Source organism: Emydura macquarii, unplaced genomic scaffold, assembly GCF_026122565.2.
Source record: "Emydura macquarii macquarii isolate MOO-44397 ecotype Brisbane River unplaced genomic scaffold, CSIRO-AGI_Emac_v2 contig_3062, whole genome shotgun sequence".
NCBI classification, from domain to species: domain Eukaryota; kingdom Metazoa; phylum Chordata; order Testudines; family Chelidae; genus Emydura; species Emydura macquarii.
Genome location: NW_027133199.1, coordinates 6,760,542 through 6,778,443, shown reverse-complemented (window position 1 = coordinate 6,778,443; position 17,902 = coordinate 6,760,542). Strand labels below are relative to the sequence as shown.

Here is a 17,902-nt window from a genome sequence, read left to right as displayed (position 1 = left end):
ATAAAAAACTATACAAATCTACATACTTCATAATTGTATTTATTCAATTATCATTAAAGATACTAATGGATGAAAATGTAACAGACATCTTATAAACACCAAAGATAAATGGACTAGATAAATAAATTTTGAGTCCTAATTTTTACCTTGTCCATATGCTTGAGTAACAAAGAAAGCAACTATACAGTAAGCTTATTAGATACCCTGTGGGCTGTGCTTACTGAAACATGCTTATGTGAATTTATCAAAAGTAGTTATATGACAGATAATTCATCCACTGAGAGTCGAAACAAAGGCAATCTATTGTACTGTTTTATTAGGTTTTTTTTACTTTTCTTTTTATCTTCTGTTTTAGTACCAAGAACCTGGTTATTAAATTCAATTATAGGTTTCTCCCACAATATTACAGGATACCCAGAGTTCTCATAACTCCAAAACCCTTATATTTGACTCCTGTCTAGACCTTTGTTCTATCTTTGCTCTAAGGATGCAACTGCACCATAAGGGTTGCAAAAGCCTTTGTAAGTGTGAAGAATAGGGCTGAATTTAGACTGTTTTACAGAAATAATTTTAACATAAATATATGCATTACATTTTTATACTTTTGAAGTTGGGACTACATTTGGAAAAAGATATGTAGCTAGGATTTTAGATCCTGAAGCATCAGGTTCTAAAGTAAGATCTACAGGATTTGGCTCACAGTGAATTGCCACAATCTCCTTTTTGTATCTCTAGCATTTGTCTAGCCATCCTTTTGAGGTGCAATATCTGCTTTGTAAACTGATGCTGAGAAAGTACAGTTTGCAAAATATTCCTTTGAAGTCTTGCCAAAGAACTATGTATAAAAATAACACAATTCTTCTTATTTATTTGTACTGCAAATAAATAAGGGCCCAACATCATTGTACAAACAAAGTACACAGCTCCTGGCTTGAAGAAGTTACAATCTAAGTACACAATTGGTGAAATCCTGAGCCCAGTGATGTCAATGGCAAAACTCCCTCTGACTTCAATAGGGTTGTGATTACACACACACACACACACACACACACACACACACACGCCTTAGTAATTACAGTCCAATAACAGTTTAAATTCACCTACCATAACTCAACAAATATACATTCATCTTATCTTTTCATGTAATTAAACATATTTACAGCTCAGCTGATAAAAGATGTCCTCCATTAACACAGAAGTGCCACTCCTCTATAAAATAGATTAAATAAATATTCAAAAAACACAAGTTTTTAAAACTGTCCATAAAAAAAGCAGAGAATAAAAAAAATTAAAATGTTATGTTTGACTTATTTTTGCAATGGAATATGTCCAAGAACCAGCTCCCATGTTTCATTCTGATAAAATCTGACAAAACCACTGTACTTTGTTCCATAAATCAAAGTAATAGAGAGAAAAAACTAAAGGGAAACCATTAGACTGATTAAATGCTACAGAATGAGACAGCCAAAAGAACCTAGAGAGTCCCCATTTAAAATTATTTTGATATTATGGGCCTCAATTCTGAAGCTGGATCCACAGTTACCGAGCACTGACTTCACTGGTGCTCTGTGTGCTACAAAGGTCTGTTTGTGTGGATTCACACAAGATTCAATTGTTGGATTGGGGCAATAGTCAGCATTGGTCGTGGGTGAATGCATAAAATTGTCTCTCCCTAGAAAACATGTGCAAATTGTATCTCTCTTCCTGAAGCAATTCATGCAGGAAGAAGCTTGTATTGGTAAGAAGTGAGAAATGACCTACGGAACAGAAAGTAAAGAACCTGAATGAAATGAAAAGCATTTTATTGGACCTGCGTGAATGATCTGTAATTAATAATTTATCCAACTAACTTAGAATTGTTTTCTAATCACAGAATATTTATAAAAAGATTGAGATTTTCTCCTGATTACTCATTATTTTAAGTCATTCAGAAATTTGTGGTACATTTTAAAAAAACATTGCAAAGTGTTTTCCTAGAGCACTGAATACATTAATTATTTGAATTGTGGTGTTTAAGTCTGGCTGATCAGATTAGCAATATCATATGGTACTGCTTCTGATCTTTGAACGGATGAAAGTTCTTCCAGTTTCTGCATGAGCATTTTCACCTACAGGTTTGCAAAATCAGGCCTAAGTGACTTGCCTCATTAGTAGCCTGTGGTAGAACTGGTTTGTAACCCAGTAGTACCCAAAACTCTTAGCTTCCAGTCCTGTACTCCAACCACCAGAAAAAAGCTTCCTCTTCTATGTGAACATAATTTGAAGTCTAATACTAAGAAGATTATTTTCCTGATAGGATGGATATTGTGTGAGGTTATACCCACTGAGATACTAGTTCAGCAAGGTACTTAAACATATGACTAAGTTTAAGCACCTGAGCAATGGCTTCTACAGAACAGACTGAGGGAGACCCATATCACTTGGGCTAAGGCACTAACCTGAGAGATGGGAGACAGGATTGGAAAAAGTCTTTCTATCAGACAGAGGAAGGAATTGGACCCAAGTCTCCCACATCCCAGGAAAGTGTTCTAATCCTGGGTCAAAAATTATAAGGGAGGTGGCACCCTCAGAATCTGGCTGGTGATGGGGCCTGATCTGGTTGGTGTCTACCAGATCAGGCCCAACAGGCAAGATAGATGGGGGAATATATTCCCCTGGATTGAAGATCATGTAGTGGATTAGGCATCTAGATGCCTGGAAGCAGTGTGCATGCCCAGTGACAAAAACATAGGCATCTAGAGAGCTTTTACAGAAAATATTTAGGCACTGAGTGAGTTTATATGCCTACAGGGTTGGATGGCAGCCAAGCAGGGAATTTGTGGATCACAGCAGTGACTAAAACTGGGGTTTAGAACAGTGCCTAAATCCCTTTGTAGATCTGGGCCTGAGTGGCTTATATGATAGTCCCTCAAAGACAGATGTTAAACTAGTACCACAAATAGCACATTATCAATATTCTCTGCAGCGAGGCCAAAAGCTGAATGGGTCTGCAGACTGATCTACTCTCAAGCCCTTCAAATCATAATATCTGGTGCCTAGCATGGCATGATTCCTCCAAACCATATCAAAGACACATTGGAGAAGAATATTGTTCTGTGAATAAATAGAAAAATTCAGTGCTCTGGGAAAGCTGGACAAAATTTGTAATAGCTATATAAAAGCATTTAACAATTTGGGTACGATAACTATGATAGAGCAGAGGTATTGATTAAGTGGACTGATTTCTTATGAATATACACAGGTTTTCATAACAGCATTGCTCACAATACTTTAAAATATATATTTACTATAAAACAACATGACCCAGAATGACTAAGATCTGGACTCTAACACAATGAAGTGAACCCCTGATGTACTGTGAAAGGTAGATATAACCTTGTAGTTAAATTATAAAATACATTAGACAGGTTAACATACATTTGTAATTTCACTGATCTGTCAGAGGTAGAAAGCCAACGGGAGAATAATACATGTATACAGAAACAGACCTCAACCTTACTCTTCTCATACAGTTATATCATTTCCTCCAAAATTGTTCTAGTTCACAGGCTCAGGCACCAACACTGCAGCAATCTGCTGAATACAAGTAAGGTTCCCTTTTAGGTATCAAGTAATCAAGACGGTGACCAACAACTGGCTTGTTCTGGTTATGATCTACCAGAGGGAGATAGGGGAAATTTAGTACAATTTAAAACATTTTCACCTACAGATTATTCTCTTTCCACTCCTTTGGAAAAACATACTTAATGAAATGGACCTACTGATTTTCTACAGAAAATAAACACTCCACATATAAATATCAGATAATTACTTCTATTCTTGTTACTCAATTACTGAAAATGTTTCTGATTTAGACCACCTATGAGGTCTTCAGCCATCCCATGAAATTTTGAAATGGTTTGCCTTTATCTTCTTTGCCAAAGTTCAGGTAAATACAATTGTTTTGTCAAGTTTCAAATATAGCAGTCTCCCCTGTAGTCCAAACCAACAGTTACAATAGCCCTCAAAGTAATTACAGAGTAAACACCTTCAGTTACAAACTGACTAACAACTATAATATAGCACAGTATTTTTCTTGTTAAGAATATTTTGTGCCCTTTTAACCTATAAAATGTTAAAGCAAATAAGTATATCTCAAAAATTTCACTGGCAGGTTCATATAATGCTCTAGCCATAAATTAAAGATTTACTTCTCTAACAGATTATCCCAGATTAGGGAAAACAGCAACCCTCTCCCACTGCTAAAAATCCCTCCTGGTGAGGCTGCCCCTCTGGGTACAATTTGTACATGGGTTTGGGGACAACCAACTGGGTCCCCTCTTCTGTATTTGTCAGGTAGATGGACTCTTGAAGGTAAAGACATGATTTTACAATATTTAGAGAAAAATATATGTAAAAAATATAAAAAGCCATTATATACAAATTTGATTTATATTTTATGATAATGTATAGGACAAGCCTATTTTCTTATTTTCACTCAATAAAGAGTGAACACGTATTGACATATTTAAGCCTACTGTCTGGAAAGAAACTGAAAAACTGCAAATAGGCCTGACACCTTTCTATGGCTCCTGTTTTACCATATGTAGACTCTCCTGTGTAGCTGTAAAAAAGCAATCGATTTATATATCAATGGCTATATATAGCACATCACTATAGGTCTCAGCCATCAAGCATTCTGAGGAGTTTGGCTACTCAGAACTTAACTATAAACACGATAAAAGCCAGACCTCTTGCTCCAAACATGTAAGCACCTCATGCACCAAAATAACATGGCAAAAAGTACTCCAAGTGTTTTTTTTTTTTAAAAAACAACCAGTTCTTGAGGAATAGGAGAATTTCCATGTTCTTAGTTGTAGTATGACTTATATGGACTGAAGGGCCATAGGAGCTCTCTCTGCTGGCCACACACATTTTGAGCAAGTCTGACAGTGATGGGCTGGAGGAAGCTCTCAATTCCACCACCAAACTGAAAAGAGGTGACTAACATACTTCAAAAGGAGATTACCCACTCTCTAGGCATTGCTAAATCACCCCTTGCCAGAGATGACACCTTGGTGGGACACATGAAAATGCAATGCAAACCTCTTGCAAAGTATTTGAATGTACCAGTACACACCATGTATCTTTCCAATGGGCTCAAACCAATCCTAGACACATCACTACCAAATTACTGGTCTCCCTGTATCCTGCACCTATGCTAGGGGCCAATGATATGCACCCACCAGAGGAGCCTTTCTGAGGTTGAAATAGGCATAGCTGTTGTAGCACCATGAGCAAGGCACAAGCACCCACCTACCCCAGTGACTGTGGTAAAGACATGGCCACCACTGCTACAGGCTTAGTTACCCTGGCCAGCAACAAATGAAATCACCATAGAGAGGGCAGGGTCTCTGTAAGACTCCTGTTTTTAGGACAAGCTACAAAAGCTCAATCCCAAAGTTATTATTTTTAACAAAAAAAGGACAAACTGCAGAAAACTAGCTCGAAACACAACAAACACTGACGCTCTCCCCCACAAACAGTCACCAGCGCGAGCCGCTCAAATCAACAGCTAGAACTGTTTGGGTGTAACGAAACGCGGCTTCCATTTATAGCTCGCTCGCCCGCTTGCTACGGCACTTCCGCCGCTTTCTTCTCCTTGTGGCGTCACTTCCGGAGCAGCCCAAGATGGCGGCGGGGATGGATGAGAGGGAGCCGCTGCTGCGGTTGAGACGCCACTTGAGAGAGGAGGTAGAGCCCCAGGCGCTGCTGCTACAGCCTCCCTCTGAGGGCGGGGGAGTGGCTGGTAGGTGATTCCCGGAGCCCGGGGAACCCCTTCCCTTAAGGCGGGGCAAGGCGCTCCCCTCCTCCCCCACGACTTTGGGAGAAGAGGGCAGGGCCTGGGCGCCCCAGCCCCTAGCTTAGCCCCCTTCCAGTGGGGGCAGCGGAGCGGTGCCTGAGGGCAGCCACGGGGCGGAGGGAGGCTCCGCTCTGGAATCCGGGACGTGCAGGGCGCTGGCTAGTGCCGGCCATTCTGCGACGTTGTCTAGAGCGCGCTGTGCCTTCGGGGCTTTCGAGGGGGGGAGCGCTGGGGAGGGGACTCAGGAGTGCCGGGCAGACGAAGCCGAAAGAGACAGGCAGGGAGACGGAGCCTCAGGGTGAGGGTGGAGATAGGAGACGGGGCTGCCGGTGTCTGAGGTAGATGCATGGTCTAGGGGAGAAAGTGCCCTAGTTCCAGGAGTATTACACGGAACCAGCTCTTCATTTAAGTTTCAGGGGTGTGTGTGTCGGTTAGGGGTGTTTAATTGAAGTAGGTAACACCGGTAAAAGCCCCAGTGTGGCCACTGTTCTACCAGTATAAATGTGGCTCATGTTAGTATAGTTACTACCTTTCCCATAGGAAGCATAGAAATCACCTTTCTATAGTAGGCGAAATCACATTTGCCCTGCTGTAACTACATCCACAGTAGGGGTGTATGTTCTGGGGGGCCAGGAGGTGTTGTACCTCTCGCTATCTCGTGGACAAAGCCCCATTGTGTGTGAGTTCTAATAGCTGGCACTGTCCATTAAGGTATTCTCTGCCCCCATATTAGTTATGAAGCTATTAAAATGTTAATGAAGCTATGAATGAACATAGCTTCACAGGAGCATAGCTATTAAAATTATCTGCCCCATATTAGTTATGAAGCTATTAAAATGTTAATGGGGGAGGGGGAGACAGAGAGGCAGGAAGACCTGTACAAAAATCTGAGGTGTGAGACTGAGGTGGAAAAACTCAAAGAGGTCCCACACCCTAGATTGTAGAGGAGGGGAGGAATACAAGAATCAGATCACAAACTAGTGTTTATAGGCCACATAAAGGCCCTGGAACCGTGGACCAAAAAGAGTTGGGACAAAGGATGGTTCCAAAGTGGTAAGCTTAGGTAAATGGTATCTTCATAGATTTAGCAAATGATTATGCCAATCACTTCACTTTGTATTTTTCTGTAAAATACATTACCATGGCAAGGGTTTTACTGAATGTTTTGAACTAGGGAACAGAGAGAGGCAAAACCAGGACAGTTACAAATAACTTGCTTGCCTCAATAAAGGAGGCTTAAAATACATGAAATGTTCAAATATACAAATACTTCCACAGGTATTCCCATCAGCCCCATTAGCTGGGGTTGGTCCTGCTCTGAGCAGGGGATTAGACTAGTTGACTTCCTGAGGTCCCTTTCCAACCCTAATATTATGATTCTATGATCAATTTGGTTTACTTTATTTTATTCTAAGTGTGTGTGTTTTGTTTAATGAGCTGGTCCTTCAACACCACATGTAAAATTACATATACCTTTGCCTTCAAAATCGGATGCTCCTTTGTCCTCATATTGATTCTGTCTGCTATAAAATTTGTAAGGCACTCAGATATTACAGTGATGAGAGAAGTAGAAAAGTCTAGATTTCTATGTGATCACTCTTTTTACTGTAACTGCTCTAAATACAGTTAATATCATCTGGCTAACAAGCTAGCTCTTGAAATTGAAAACTTGACATGTGACATTAATGCAGTTGAAGGTAGAAAGATGATCTCTGGGCAAACATCAAAGAAATTAGTGCGTGTAAAACTGGCCTTACTTTTCCATGTTTGTTTTTCATATCAAATGAATATAATCTTTCATTATAATAGATGATTCTTAAGTGATTAATAACCTTTTCAACAGTGTAAATAGTGTTTCTGGAAAGATACACAAACAGAGTATATGCTGATTATTTACTTGATTTTTTTTTTCCCCCTCTCAAAAGGCACCTTGCTTAGTTTTTGTTTTATTTCAGGAAATGTGCAGAACCTTTTTTTAAATGCTTCTTTTTAAATTCAAAATACATTTTTATAGTGAACACGTTAATCTTCAAAGAAGAATGAATTAGAAGGATTAAGTGTAATATTTAATTTCCATAAAATGATACTCCATTTACTGGTGGTTATAACAGAATAATTCATGATTTTATTTACAGAAGAATCTACAAATATAGAGAAAAAAGAGAAGCCTCTTCCCAGACTTAATACTCACTCTGCATTCTGGATTTTGGCATCAATTGCTGTGACATATTATGTTGAATTTTTTAAAACTCTTAAAGAGACCATTCAAGCAGATAGGTAAGGGAACTTGTTCTTAAAAAGAAAAGTTATATGTGTATCTTCAACATCATACACAAAATATGGTATTTTTAAACTTTTGCATTATTACAATAGCTTTCATCTTTGTGGTCAATTAACAAGTGAATTTTTCCTTACAAGTTTGATTTTTCTTACACAGTAACACAGGACCCAGCAATCTAGTGATAGCACATTATTTTGCTATAATGTATGGGAACAGAATTTAGAATTTGCATTCTGTCTTTTGGTCCTGTACTGAGTAGCAAGCATGTTCATTATCTATTTGGGAAGGACATACTGTGTTTTAAACTTTCTGCCTGTTTTTGGAAAATTGATTAAGATTGAAAGGAGTTAACACCTTTAATCAAGGATGGCGTACTGCTCCTACGAGGGAAAGGGAATTAAATTGTAAAAGTGAAGGAATAATACCTGGATTTAAGATAATTAGACACCAAAGGATAAAAAGATATTTATTTTCATGGCAATTTGTCCTATGGAATTACTTTACAGAGCTAATCTGTTTGTGGGGGTTGAGTTGAAACCATTAACTCAAAACATCCATTGGTTTTGAAGGAACAAATTGAGGATTGGGGTCTTTTAAAGTAATTTTTTATGGCCTCAGTCATGCAAACACATACACTTAAGCTTTACTACTATGAATAATGCATTGATTTCAGTGGGACTACCCATAGCAGTAAAGTGCGTATTTGCAGGATTGGGGTCTAAGACTGCATGCTTGTTAATAGAAATTCCAGTTTCACAGCTGAATTGGAGTAAAGATTTGAGCTGGTTTGAAGTAGGGGTAATACAAGTCATGAACTAATCCTACTGAGAATTTTTGGGATATTGGAGGAAATCTAAAATTCTTACATAATATTATGTGGGCTAATCTGTAAATTCTATACATTGCACATATAGCAGACACAGTCATAATAATTGATTTGTAGCAAATTAAGTTTTTCTTAATCATATATGCGTGTATTACTAGGTTATCCGCTTTGAATATGGCTGATATTTTCTGGGCTCTTTATGAACATTGCTATCATGGTGAGGAGAGGTGGCAAGCTTTTTTTAATGAAGTAGCTGCTTACAGTGACTTAATTTTGTGCCAAACATTATTCGACAAACATTGTGAATTTTAGATAGACAGTTTTATGTTTCAGGCAACCAGATAATTGTTGCTGATAAGAGCTTTCATACACAATCATTGGATGGATTAGGTTTGCCTTCTTTACTATACTTTTTTTATTAAACAGATCCTAGTTCCTTATTAAATTAGTTTTAAACAAATGCAATCCCTGTAGGATTTTGGGTAATCTCACTTTTATTATTGATTCTCACTCCCTTAACTCTTCTCATCCATGCATACACCTGTAACTGTTCCACCACATATGAACAGATTTAAAATCCATAACAGAGAAGTTTACAGAGCAGAGGTCATGAAATTTAATATCAACTTGTTTTCTGATGTGTATTTTTTCTTTAAATTTAAAAATTGTTTAGGATCAGATCAATAACTTTCTTTCTGAATAGAATAGAAAGTGCATTTCTATACTCTAGTTATGCCTAACACTTTTACATTGTTTTCAGTAGAAGCCGGTGGATGATGAGCATTTTTGGAAATCTGTCCACAAATGTGGTTGAGGGTCCAGTTCTGTACTGAGCTGTTCTCAATTCCCAATGATTTCATAGCACTTAGCAACTTGCAGGATAAGGTCCCAAGTGTCCCTTCGTATCTACTAATGCACATCTAAGAGCTTTGCTACAATATTTCAGAACAGGTGATCTCTTGAACAAATACAGTTGCTCTGCTGTCCATTGTGGTTTAGTAAATTTAAGTGAGATAATATAAATTCACTTCATTTGTGAAGTTGAGCACATTGGAACTTTATTTGGACATATTTCACCAGAAAATAATAAAATTTGTTTACTTCTAGTTGTCTTTTTCCCATCCTTTATTCCAGAAGAAAATTTCTGTAGTCCATAATTTGTAGCTTTCTAAGTTCTATACCCTTGAGTTCCATACACTGTTATCCCTAGCTTTGAAATAATTTTTCATTATGGTTTTGTTTAGCCAGTGTATTAAACTGTTTGACTCTATTAGAATTCTGTAATTTGAGTTTATAGATGTGAAAGTTTATTAAAACCTTTTACTAATTTTCAGTCTGAGAATGATCTAACTGAAAAAATACTGCAGTTTAGCAATTGAAAACAAGGTAATGCAGTGTATTTTAAAAAGGTAACTTTTCTAAGGGTTGCAATATAGCAGAACTAAAGTGGAATTAAACTTTAGTTAATTCAGGAAGGCTTCTGTTTGATAACGTTCAATAAAGAGCTCAGAACTTCACGTCATATAAGATCTAGACATATAAACTGTCATAAAATACAAATGTAGGATTATTCTCTCACTTGGGAACATGGCCAGGTCTAAGCTAAATACAGTAGAACCTGTGTTAAATGTGAATTCTAAAAACAAAAAAGAAAGTTTAGAAAAAGATTGACAAGATAAGGAAACGTTCTGTGCTTGTTTAATTTAAATTAAGATGGTTTAAAGCAGCATTTTTCTCTTGCATAGTAAAGTTTCAAACCTGTATTAAGTCAATGTTCAGTTGTAAACTTTTGAAGGAACAACCATTATTTTGTTCGGAATTACAAACAACTTTCATTCCAAGGTGTTTAACGCTGAGGTTCTACTGTACTTTTGCCAATATATCAATGTCAGCAAGAGGGGGTGTCTAAAGATTTTTTTTTAATTTTTTTTTTAAATCTATGAAGTAAGACACTGCTGTGAATTAGATAATACTGTGATGGATAATAACATGCAAATTTAAATTTGGCTGTACCTAATTGATATTTATTTCTTTGCAGTTGGTGCTTTGTTCTTGGCAGCTGTTTGTTAGTTGCAAGCTTAGCTATTGCTTTTTACTGCATAATATATCTGGAGTGGTATTGTGGAATTGAGGACTATGATGCTCAGTATCCAGTACTGATACCTATCACAACTGCCACTTTTATTGCAGCAGCAGTTTGGTAAGTTAAAGTTCTGCAGAAATACACAAAAAATAGCTTTTCAAAACCTGAAGAGGGATTACCAATGGTAACGCCAACAGGCTCTCAAATTTAGCAGCACTGGTGGACACCGATGGAATGGTCGCTTCTGTAGATTTTGATCCATTCCAGAAATGTTGCTCACAATCTGAATTAGTTCTATTTAGCATAAAGTCCTTATTTCCATTTTTATCATTCATGGATACCATGGACCAGATTCTGCCATCCTTATTCATGTTTACTAGTACCTTGTTTCATGAGTAGTCTCCTATAAATCAAATGTCTTACTCATGGAGTAATTTACTGTCTTTTAGTAAAGGTAGTAGACATAAGGCCAGGTCCCTAAAAACCTTAAAACAAAATCTCTTATATAAAAAATAAGACAGAGTACATCATTGACAGAGTAAACAAATGCTAGGTTAAAACCTATGAAGAGAACAAAACTGCTGAAACAAGAATTTTAGACATCACACTTGCATCATTTTTGGTTGCATTTTCCTTTAATTGAAAAAGTGAACTCCTAATTGTTGGAAAGCTGTGATTGCAGACTGGAGCTGAGGTCAGTAATGGTTGAAATTGTAAATTAAGTGCACTTCTGGGCATACTGGATTTTCTATTTTTTCCCCAGATGTTATGAAGATAGGAAAGCCTTTAGCTAGTCTTGTTAATTTAAAGATGATTGTTACAAATAAAGCTGAGATGATAAAGTATATAACTAACCAAGCTAGTTAGACTAGCCTAGACCAAGCTAGACAAAACTAAATATTCTCTGTACACACTTTTTTTCAAAGTGGAAACTGTCTCAAATTGCTTTATAGCCAAATTGGTGGTCAATACAGATAGCTTTTCTCAAACTTGCAGAACACTGCATATGTAGAAAAATTTCAATATGTGCTCTTAGCTGTGACTTTTTTGGAAAGATTATTTTTCAAGGGTTTTTATAACTTGTCTCTTACTGAAATGTTAAAGCCTGACCTTGCTTTATAAAACTGGGAATAAGTTTAGCAATTGGGCATAGGGGCAGAAAAAGAAATCTGCAAAACAACAAGTTTGTGTTTCCTTTGCTTTCCAATTCAGTTTAAAAAAGATGGAGTCAATTTTGATTGCATGAGTTTTCAGACAGTGCCTGTAGGTGACCTTATGACACATTTGCAGAAAAAGTTGAGAATAAAGGGGAGGGTAAAAGAAGATAAATGGTCACACTTGGCTTAAAATTTCTGTTTTTGTTGCTGAAGTCAAATCTTATGCTCAGATTATCCAAGAATATCTTGGAGTTCTCTGTCAGGTAATTCATAATCAAGTCTGCTTAGCTGGAAGGTCTAAAAACCCTGAACACTAGCAGTTATAAAAAGCTATCTGAAAATCAAACTGCTAGTCTTATTTCCTACATAAATACAGACAGTAAAAAGCCTTAAATTAAAAGTCCTGTATGATGATGCTCTCTTTTCCATGGCTGTGATATTTGTTGTATAGGACAATTATTTATAGCTGTTTTTTTGGGGGGGAGGGGTTTCTAGTAAACCAAGGAATAGAGGCAAAGGTGTGTAATAACATCGTGCCACTCTTAGTTGTCTTTCAGACCATAATAAAGATTATTTAATTGTATGGCAGAAGAAGAGAATTTATTACAATACTATTTTCAAATAAAATTTCTCTTTCAAGCTTGGGGAGTTGAGTCCTTAATCTTACTACTTCTGGTACAATATGCCAAATATGTGCAGGACATAGTACATGATGTCAGAACTACTAAAAACATTTACATTTCTTGGTTTTATTTCCAGTTTCAACATTGCCTTGTGGCCTGTATGGTCATTTCTCACCCCTCTGTTGCTGTTCACTCAGTTTATGGGTGTTGTGATGCTTGTGTCACTGCTGGGATAAATCCACTAAGGTAACACACTTTTAAATATCTATGTACATCCACAAACCTGTATTTTGAATTACACGAACTCATTCATTCAACAAATCAATTGCACTCTAACAGAGATGCAAGAAACAGCACTTTAACAAGTATAGTCAATATATCTTGTCTGTAAATTAGTCCTTATACGAAATATGCAGTTTTTACATCCTATAAACTAATCCTTTTCCCCCTCTTTATTCCTGAAAGTTGAAAAATAATTCAGGAATGAACCAGGGTTGGAATTTGTCACACCTGTGTTGGAACTAGTGGGTAGAGATGTTGGGTAGGTGGTGGTATAAGTGTGTGTCTTGGTGGTGCTTTGGCCATAGTGTAGGAAAGAAATGGACTACGGAATAGGATTAAGTGGTCTGGCAGGGAGATGGACTGCTGGTTGACTGAGAATGGAGTGGTGCGTAGGTGAGTGCACACTGTACTGGTGTTTCAGCTGGTTGAAAGGAGAAGTGGCAGCTACTAAAAGCGTTAGGGACTAGAAGCAGGAATTACAAAGCATGCTCTCTGTATAGAGCATTGGAGTGAGGTGGAACCATTGCCACCTTCTGAAGAATTAAGTTGTTCCCAATATGCCATTAAAATGCATATATTGGCAAATATGCAAAAAACAAAGTCCCTAACTAAAATGTTATGTCAATATCTGAGGGAAGAATTTGGACCAGAGTCTACTAAAATTCCCAGTGCTCCTTATAAATGTGGTATTAGAGCACTAGTGACTTGAGAAGAACATTGCAGTTTTCTTTTCCCTCAAGGAATATGAATTCTTCACCTCAACCTTTTCCTTCCTGCACCTCTCTCATTCAAGGACAGTGGAAACTTTTAGCTTTCCTCCTCCATTTCTCCCACAAGCTTTGGAATATGGGAAATAAGATACACATGCTCTGGTAACTGAGGGGAGTCCCGTCTCCCTCCCACCCCCCACTAAAACATTGTCAATCTGAGTTGTAAGTAGTGAGGAACAATGAATTTAGAGATCTGGAACTTTTGGCCAAGTGGCTGTAACTTCATTAAATTAGAACAGGATTGCTTCTGGGGGCATTCTGTCCTGGTAGCAAAGGAAAAAGGAGAAAACTTATTGATACCCATTTTTTTACCATTTCTCTCCTTTTTTTGATACTCAAATTCAGAGCATACAATTTTAGGTCTCATCCTGCCCACTTAAACAGAGGCCTTTCTTGGTCTGCAATCCAGAGTGGCTTGAGAAACCACCAAGCCTCATGAGATGGCTCAGGCACCCTGCATGTCAGCCCTCTTTTCTATGGGAAAAGAGTTTTCCCCTTGTAGATTTGAGACAACTACCCTGCTGAATAGGGCATCTGACAGGACCTATCACCCAAAGTTTTGATCATTTGAAAGTAAAACAAATAAACAAAAATCCAAGCTGCAGAACACAAACTAAACATATCCATGCCAATTCAGCAAAAACAGTTCATACCAGCTGGTGGACGGTGAAGCTAAGAAAGAGGCCCTCTTCTGTTTAGCCTGGCTCTTTATTAACTGTCCTGTGCAACAGACACCTGAATTATCCAATGAGAGTTCCCCTTATAGAGAAGCTGGTTTGCTGGCTGACTTTGTTAGAGGGTAGCCTAGCAAGTTTACTTGTCCTGTTGGTCCCACCCTCTAAGAAGGCCAGCATGCCTTTACGTGAATACTATGATAAAGAATGTAATGTGCCCTCTTTTAGTGTCAATCTCTGATAACTTTAATGCTAGCACCTATAAGATATTTAATTCTGACAATATGTAATGCTGATTTGCTTTTGTTTGCATAAAAGAGCAAAAATATTATAACTAATCCTTCCTTTTCTTTGAGTTTCTAGGTGTCAAGAAATCTGCCTTTGCAAGGAGGTAACTAACTTGGTTCACTACACTATGTGCAGACTTTAAATACTCTGGGTTCCCTGTGAACTTTGGCTGAAAAACATGCAATATTGTATTTCAAAAACATCTTTAATATTACATTAAGAATCTGATTCACATTTACAAAAGCAAACCAATTTGCAGTTCATGCCTGTTCCGTCAGTCACTAGCTGTGTATCGTTGGATATTGCAGGGGGGGGGAAAGAGGTGCACGTGCTGCAATGCCCAGAAGCTATTAGGCTGAATTAAAGAACTGGTCAAATTAACATATTGATAAAGAGTCATAGATTGGTATGTTTTTAGTAGCAGATGCCTGGAAGAGTGGGAAGTGAGTTGGATTACATATCTCTTCTGAATAGTTGACATTTATCAGGACTTTCAACTTGAACAGCGCAAGTAAATTCTGAACATAACCTCTGAATTGTGTATTGAATTTAATGATGCAAACTCATCAAATCATAGTGCAGTATAAGTTTGTGTACAGGGTCTAATTTGAAATTGATTGTAAACTGTTGGCCCTCCAATATTTTTTTGTAAGTTTGCTCCCTTAAGCTTTGTATGTCAAGAGCTCACTGTTTCAAATTATAGGGCCACAGAGCACTGGAATTAGTTTAAAAGGAAACTATAAGACCTTTTAAAAAATAATTCTGAGAATCTCTATTTAAACTCAAAAGTTTTGTAAGATCTCAGCCAATGGCTTGTCAGTCAGTTGACTTTTATCAAAAAAGTATATAAAGGCAGTAATGTAGAACCTATTTTAGTGATCCAAAACTTATGACTCTGCCCATTATTTCTTGACAAAGTTTATGTATAGTATTACAAAAGTAGGTAACAAGTGAGTGGTGTATTCTTAAATGAATTTTGTCTAAAAATAAAAATCAATTGACTTGGAAATACTTGATTTTGATTTCAATTTTGTACACATTAACATAATTAAACCATTTTTAAACATAATTACTCATTCCATTTGAATTCTAAAAGTAATCCTACAGTAGATGGCAATTCTAACTCAGGCTTATCCCTGTCCATCAGTTCGTTTTTTGTTCGTGTATCTTCTGCTAAACTATTGGCATATGGAATCGGTCAATCTGACTGCACCTGATTCACTATGTTTATAAACTTCTGGTATGCCATATGTTTTCTTTAAAGAAATATTCTGTGCTGTTGCCTATGGCTTTACCTCCATTAAAACTTCAGGGCTAGATTATCTGCAGTAGCAAAAAAAACACATGCAGGTATGGGAAGGGGCCTTCAAAAGTGGTGTAGCCCTCATGTTTGCATACCCTTTTTCCTGGTAGCACTGTTAACAACTTTAGTGTCCTGGCATAAATTAGTGGCACCCATTCCTCTGAGATGCTCTAGAGGTTCCCTCTGTGTGGTGTGATCCTCTCGTTGCCAAATATAGTGGCTCTATAGCCAGATTTTGCCAGCAGTGTACACCATACTACAACAGAAAATGTGCTCTATGTCTAGAAAAATGATTTATCCATAAAGTATTAGTACACATTTCTTTGCCAGTTCAGACACTTAATTTTGAGTTTTTTCCAAGAGACAGTAAGTTGTGAAAAGTACAAGTGCAGCTTATTCTCATGATGTTTGCTTCTCTGATACAGGATTGTGGGAATTTTTAAATTACACTGTATTCACCATTCCTCCTCACTATCTGCTGTTAAATTAATTTTTTATATTATGCGGAAGAGTGCCTATTAATCAGATATCCCTTTCTTTTCTCAATAAGAGGGAAAAACTAATAATTTAAAGGCCACTAGTCATGGAACAATGGGAATGTAAAACTGGTAATTCATTTTGGTTAAGATTAACAAATATTTTTCTAGAAAACTACAGCAATTAACCACCCAGACTGTGTAGAGTACTTAGTCTAAGATACAACCAAAACCAAGCATTTTAAAACTTCAACTCAAATCTACTATGTACTGAAATTATTCCTTGTGATTGTTACTTGAAATCTGGGATGGCTAGACAGCATATAATGACTAGAGGCTAAATCATTTAACTTGTATAAATATTCATAACTCAAGTTATAGAATCAGTACTAGTGCTAGTTCCACAGTATATGAAGTTTGTCAACATCTAGTGGCTTATGGGAATAGCCATCATTCTTATATACTCTAATCTGGCCTAAACAAATTGCTTCATTGAGGGCAAACATATTACTGAAAGCATGCAACATACGTGACCCATCAAATTAAAATTATACTTAGATTATTTGTCGAGCTGGTACAATAAATTGACAGCTTGAGTAAGTCACTTAATTTTAGCCTTGCAGATCTAATGAGAGCTAGAATATTTTTCTCAAATATTAAAAGGGAGACTTTCCACAGGCTCAGAGTTTTCAACTTTTCTTGACGAAAAATTCCCACAGTTTCTGTATTTATATATTAATTTGAGATGCATTTTGTTTATCATACTTCAAATGTTTTGCTCAGGGATAGTAGTTCTGTCATTGTATACATCAATTACATAAATCTATTACTTTAAATGTAAATTGTATTTTTTCATTAATAAAACACTATACAGCACACTTAATTTTACGAAGTTATTCTGACTGGAAGCTTTTAATAAAAATATTATATAGAGATGACTGATTCATTTTCAGTACTTAATTGCTTAAAAAATCTGATTACTGTGTTCTCTAACACCATAAACAAGTAGATTTGTGAAGCAGGTAATGGACCTATGAATTTACCCTAATTACGAGTTTGACTGTAAAATAAATGAAAGTTCATAAAGTGTTATCTATAATAAATGTTGGGGAGGCAGAGTGGTTATGAAATTAGTCCAAACAAAGAGGCCTACCGCTACAATTCAAGGACTGTTAAGATCATATGTGGTAAACGAAAGTGTGGGATCAGAAATCAATGGACCAAAATTAGTGTATTGAAAATTAAGCAAACTGGTAGGCAAAATAATAAGGGAATGAGATATTCTACACATCACTCC

The 17,902-nt window shown here is 36.9% G+C and overlaps 1 protein-coding gene across 2 annotated transcripts; it reads left to right on the top strand.

Annotated features, from left to right (window-relative positions):
• The first annotated feature begins 5,658 nt into the window (after nt 1–5,658).
• On the top strand, nt 5,659–17,483 carry TMEM128 (transmembrane protein 128). Of its 2 annotated transcripts, none has more exons than XM_067530318.1 (5): nt 5,659–5,788; nt 7,981–8,119; nt 10,988–11,149; nt 12,949–13,058; nt 14,902–17,483. In XM_067530318.1, the coding sequence occupies exons 1-4, from the start codon at nt 5,671–5,673 to the stop codon at nt 13,046–13,048; spliced, it is 519 nt and encodes a 172-aa protein (XP_067386419.1). In that variant the 5' UTR covers nt 5,659–5,670; the 3' UTR covers nt 13,049–13,058; nt 14,902–17,483. The 2 variants fall into 2 exon arrangements, with proteins under 2 accessions (XP_067386419.1, XP_067386418.1); XM_067530317.1 differs by having other exon boundaries at nt 7,978–8,119.
• Nucleotides 17,484–17,902: the final 419 nt, after the last annotated feature.

Excerpts from the sequence above, each read along its gene's own strand:
- TMEM128 (XM_067530317.1), top strand. The coding sequence starts at position 5,671 with ATGGCGGCGGGGATGGATGAGAGGGAGCCGCTGCTGCGGTTGAGACGC. Across the intron at positions 5,789-7,977 it reads TGAGGGCGGGGGAGTGGCTG|AAGAATCTACAAATATAGAG; the intron begins GTAGGTGATTCC and ends TTTTATTTACAG. Across the intron at positions 11,150-12,948 it reads TTTATTGCAGCAGCAGTTTG|TTTCAACATTGCCTTGTGGC; the intron begins GTAAGTTAAAGT and ends TTTTATTTCCAG.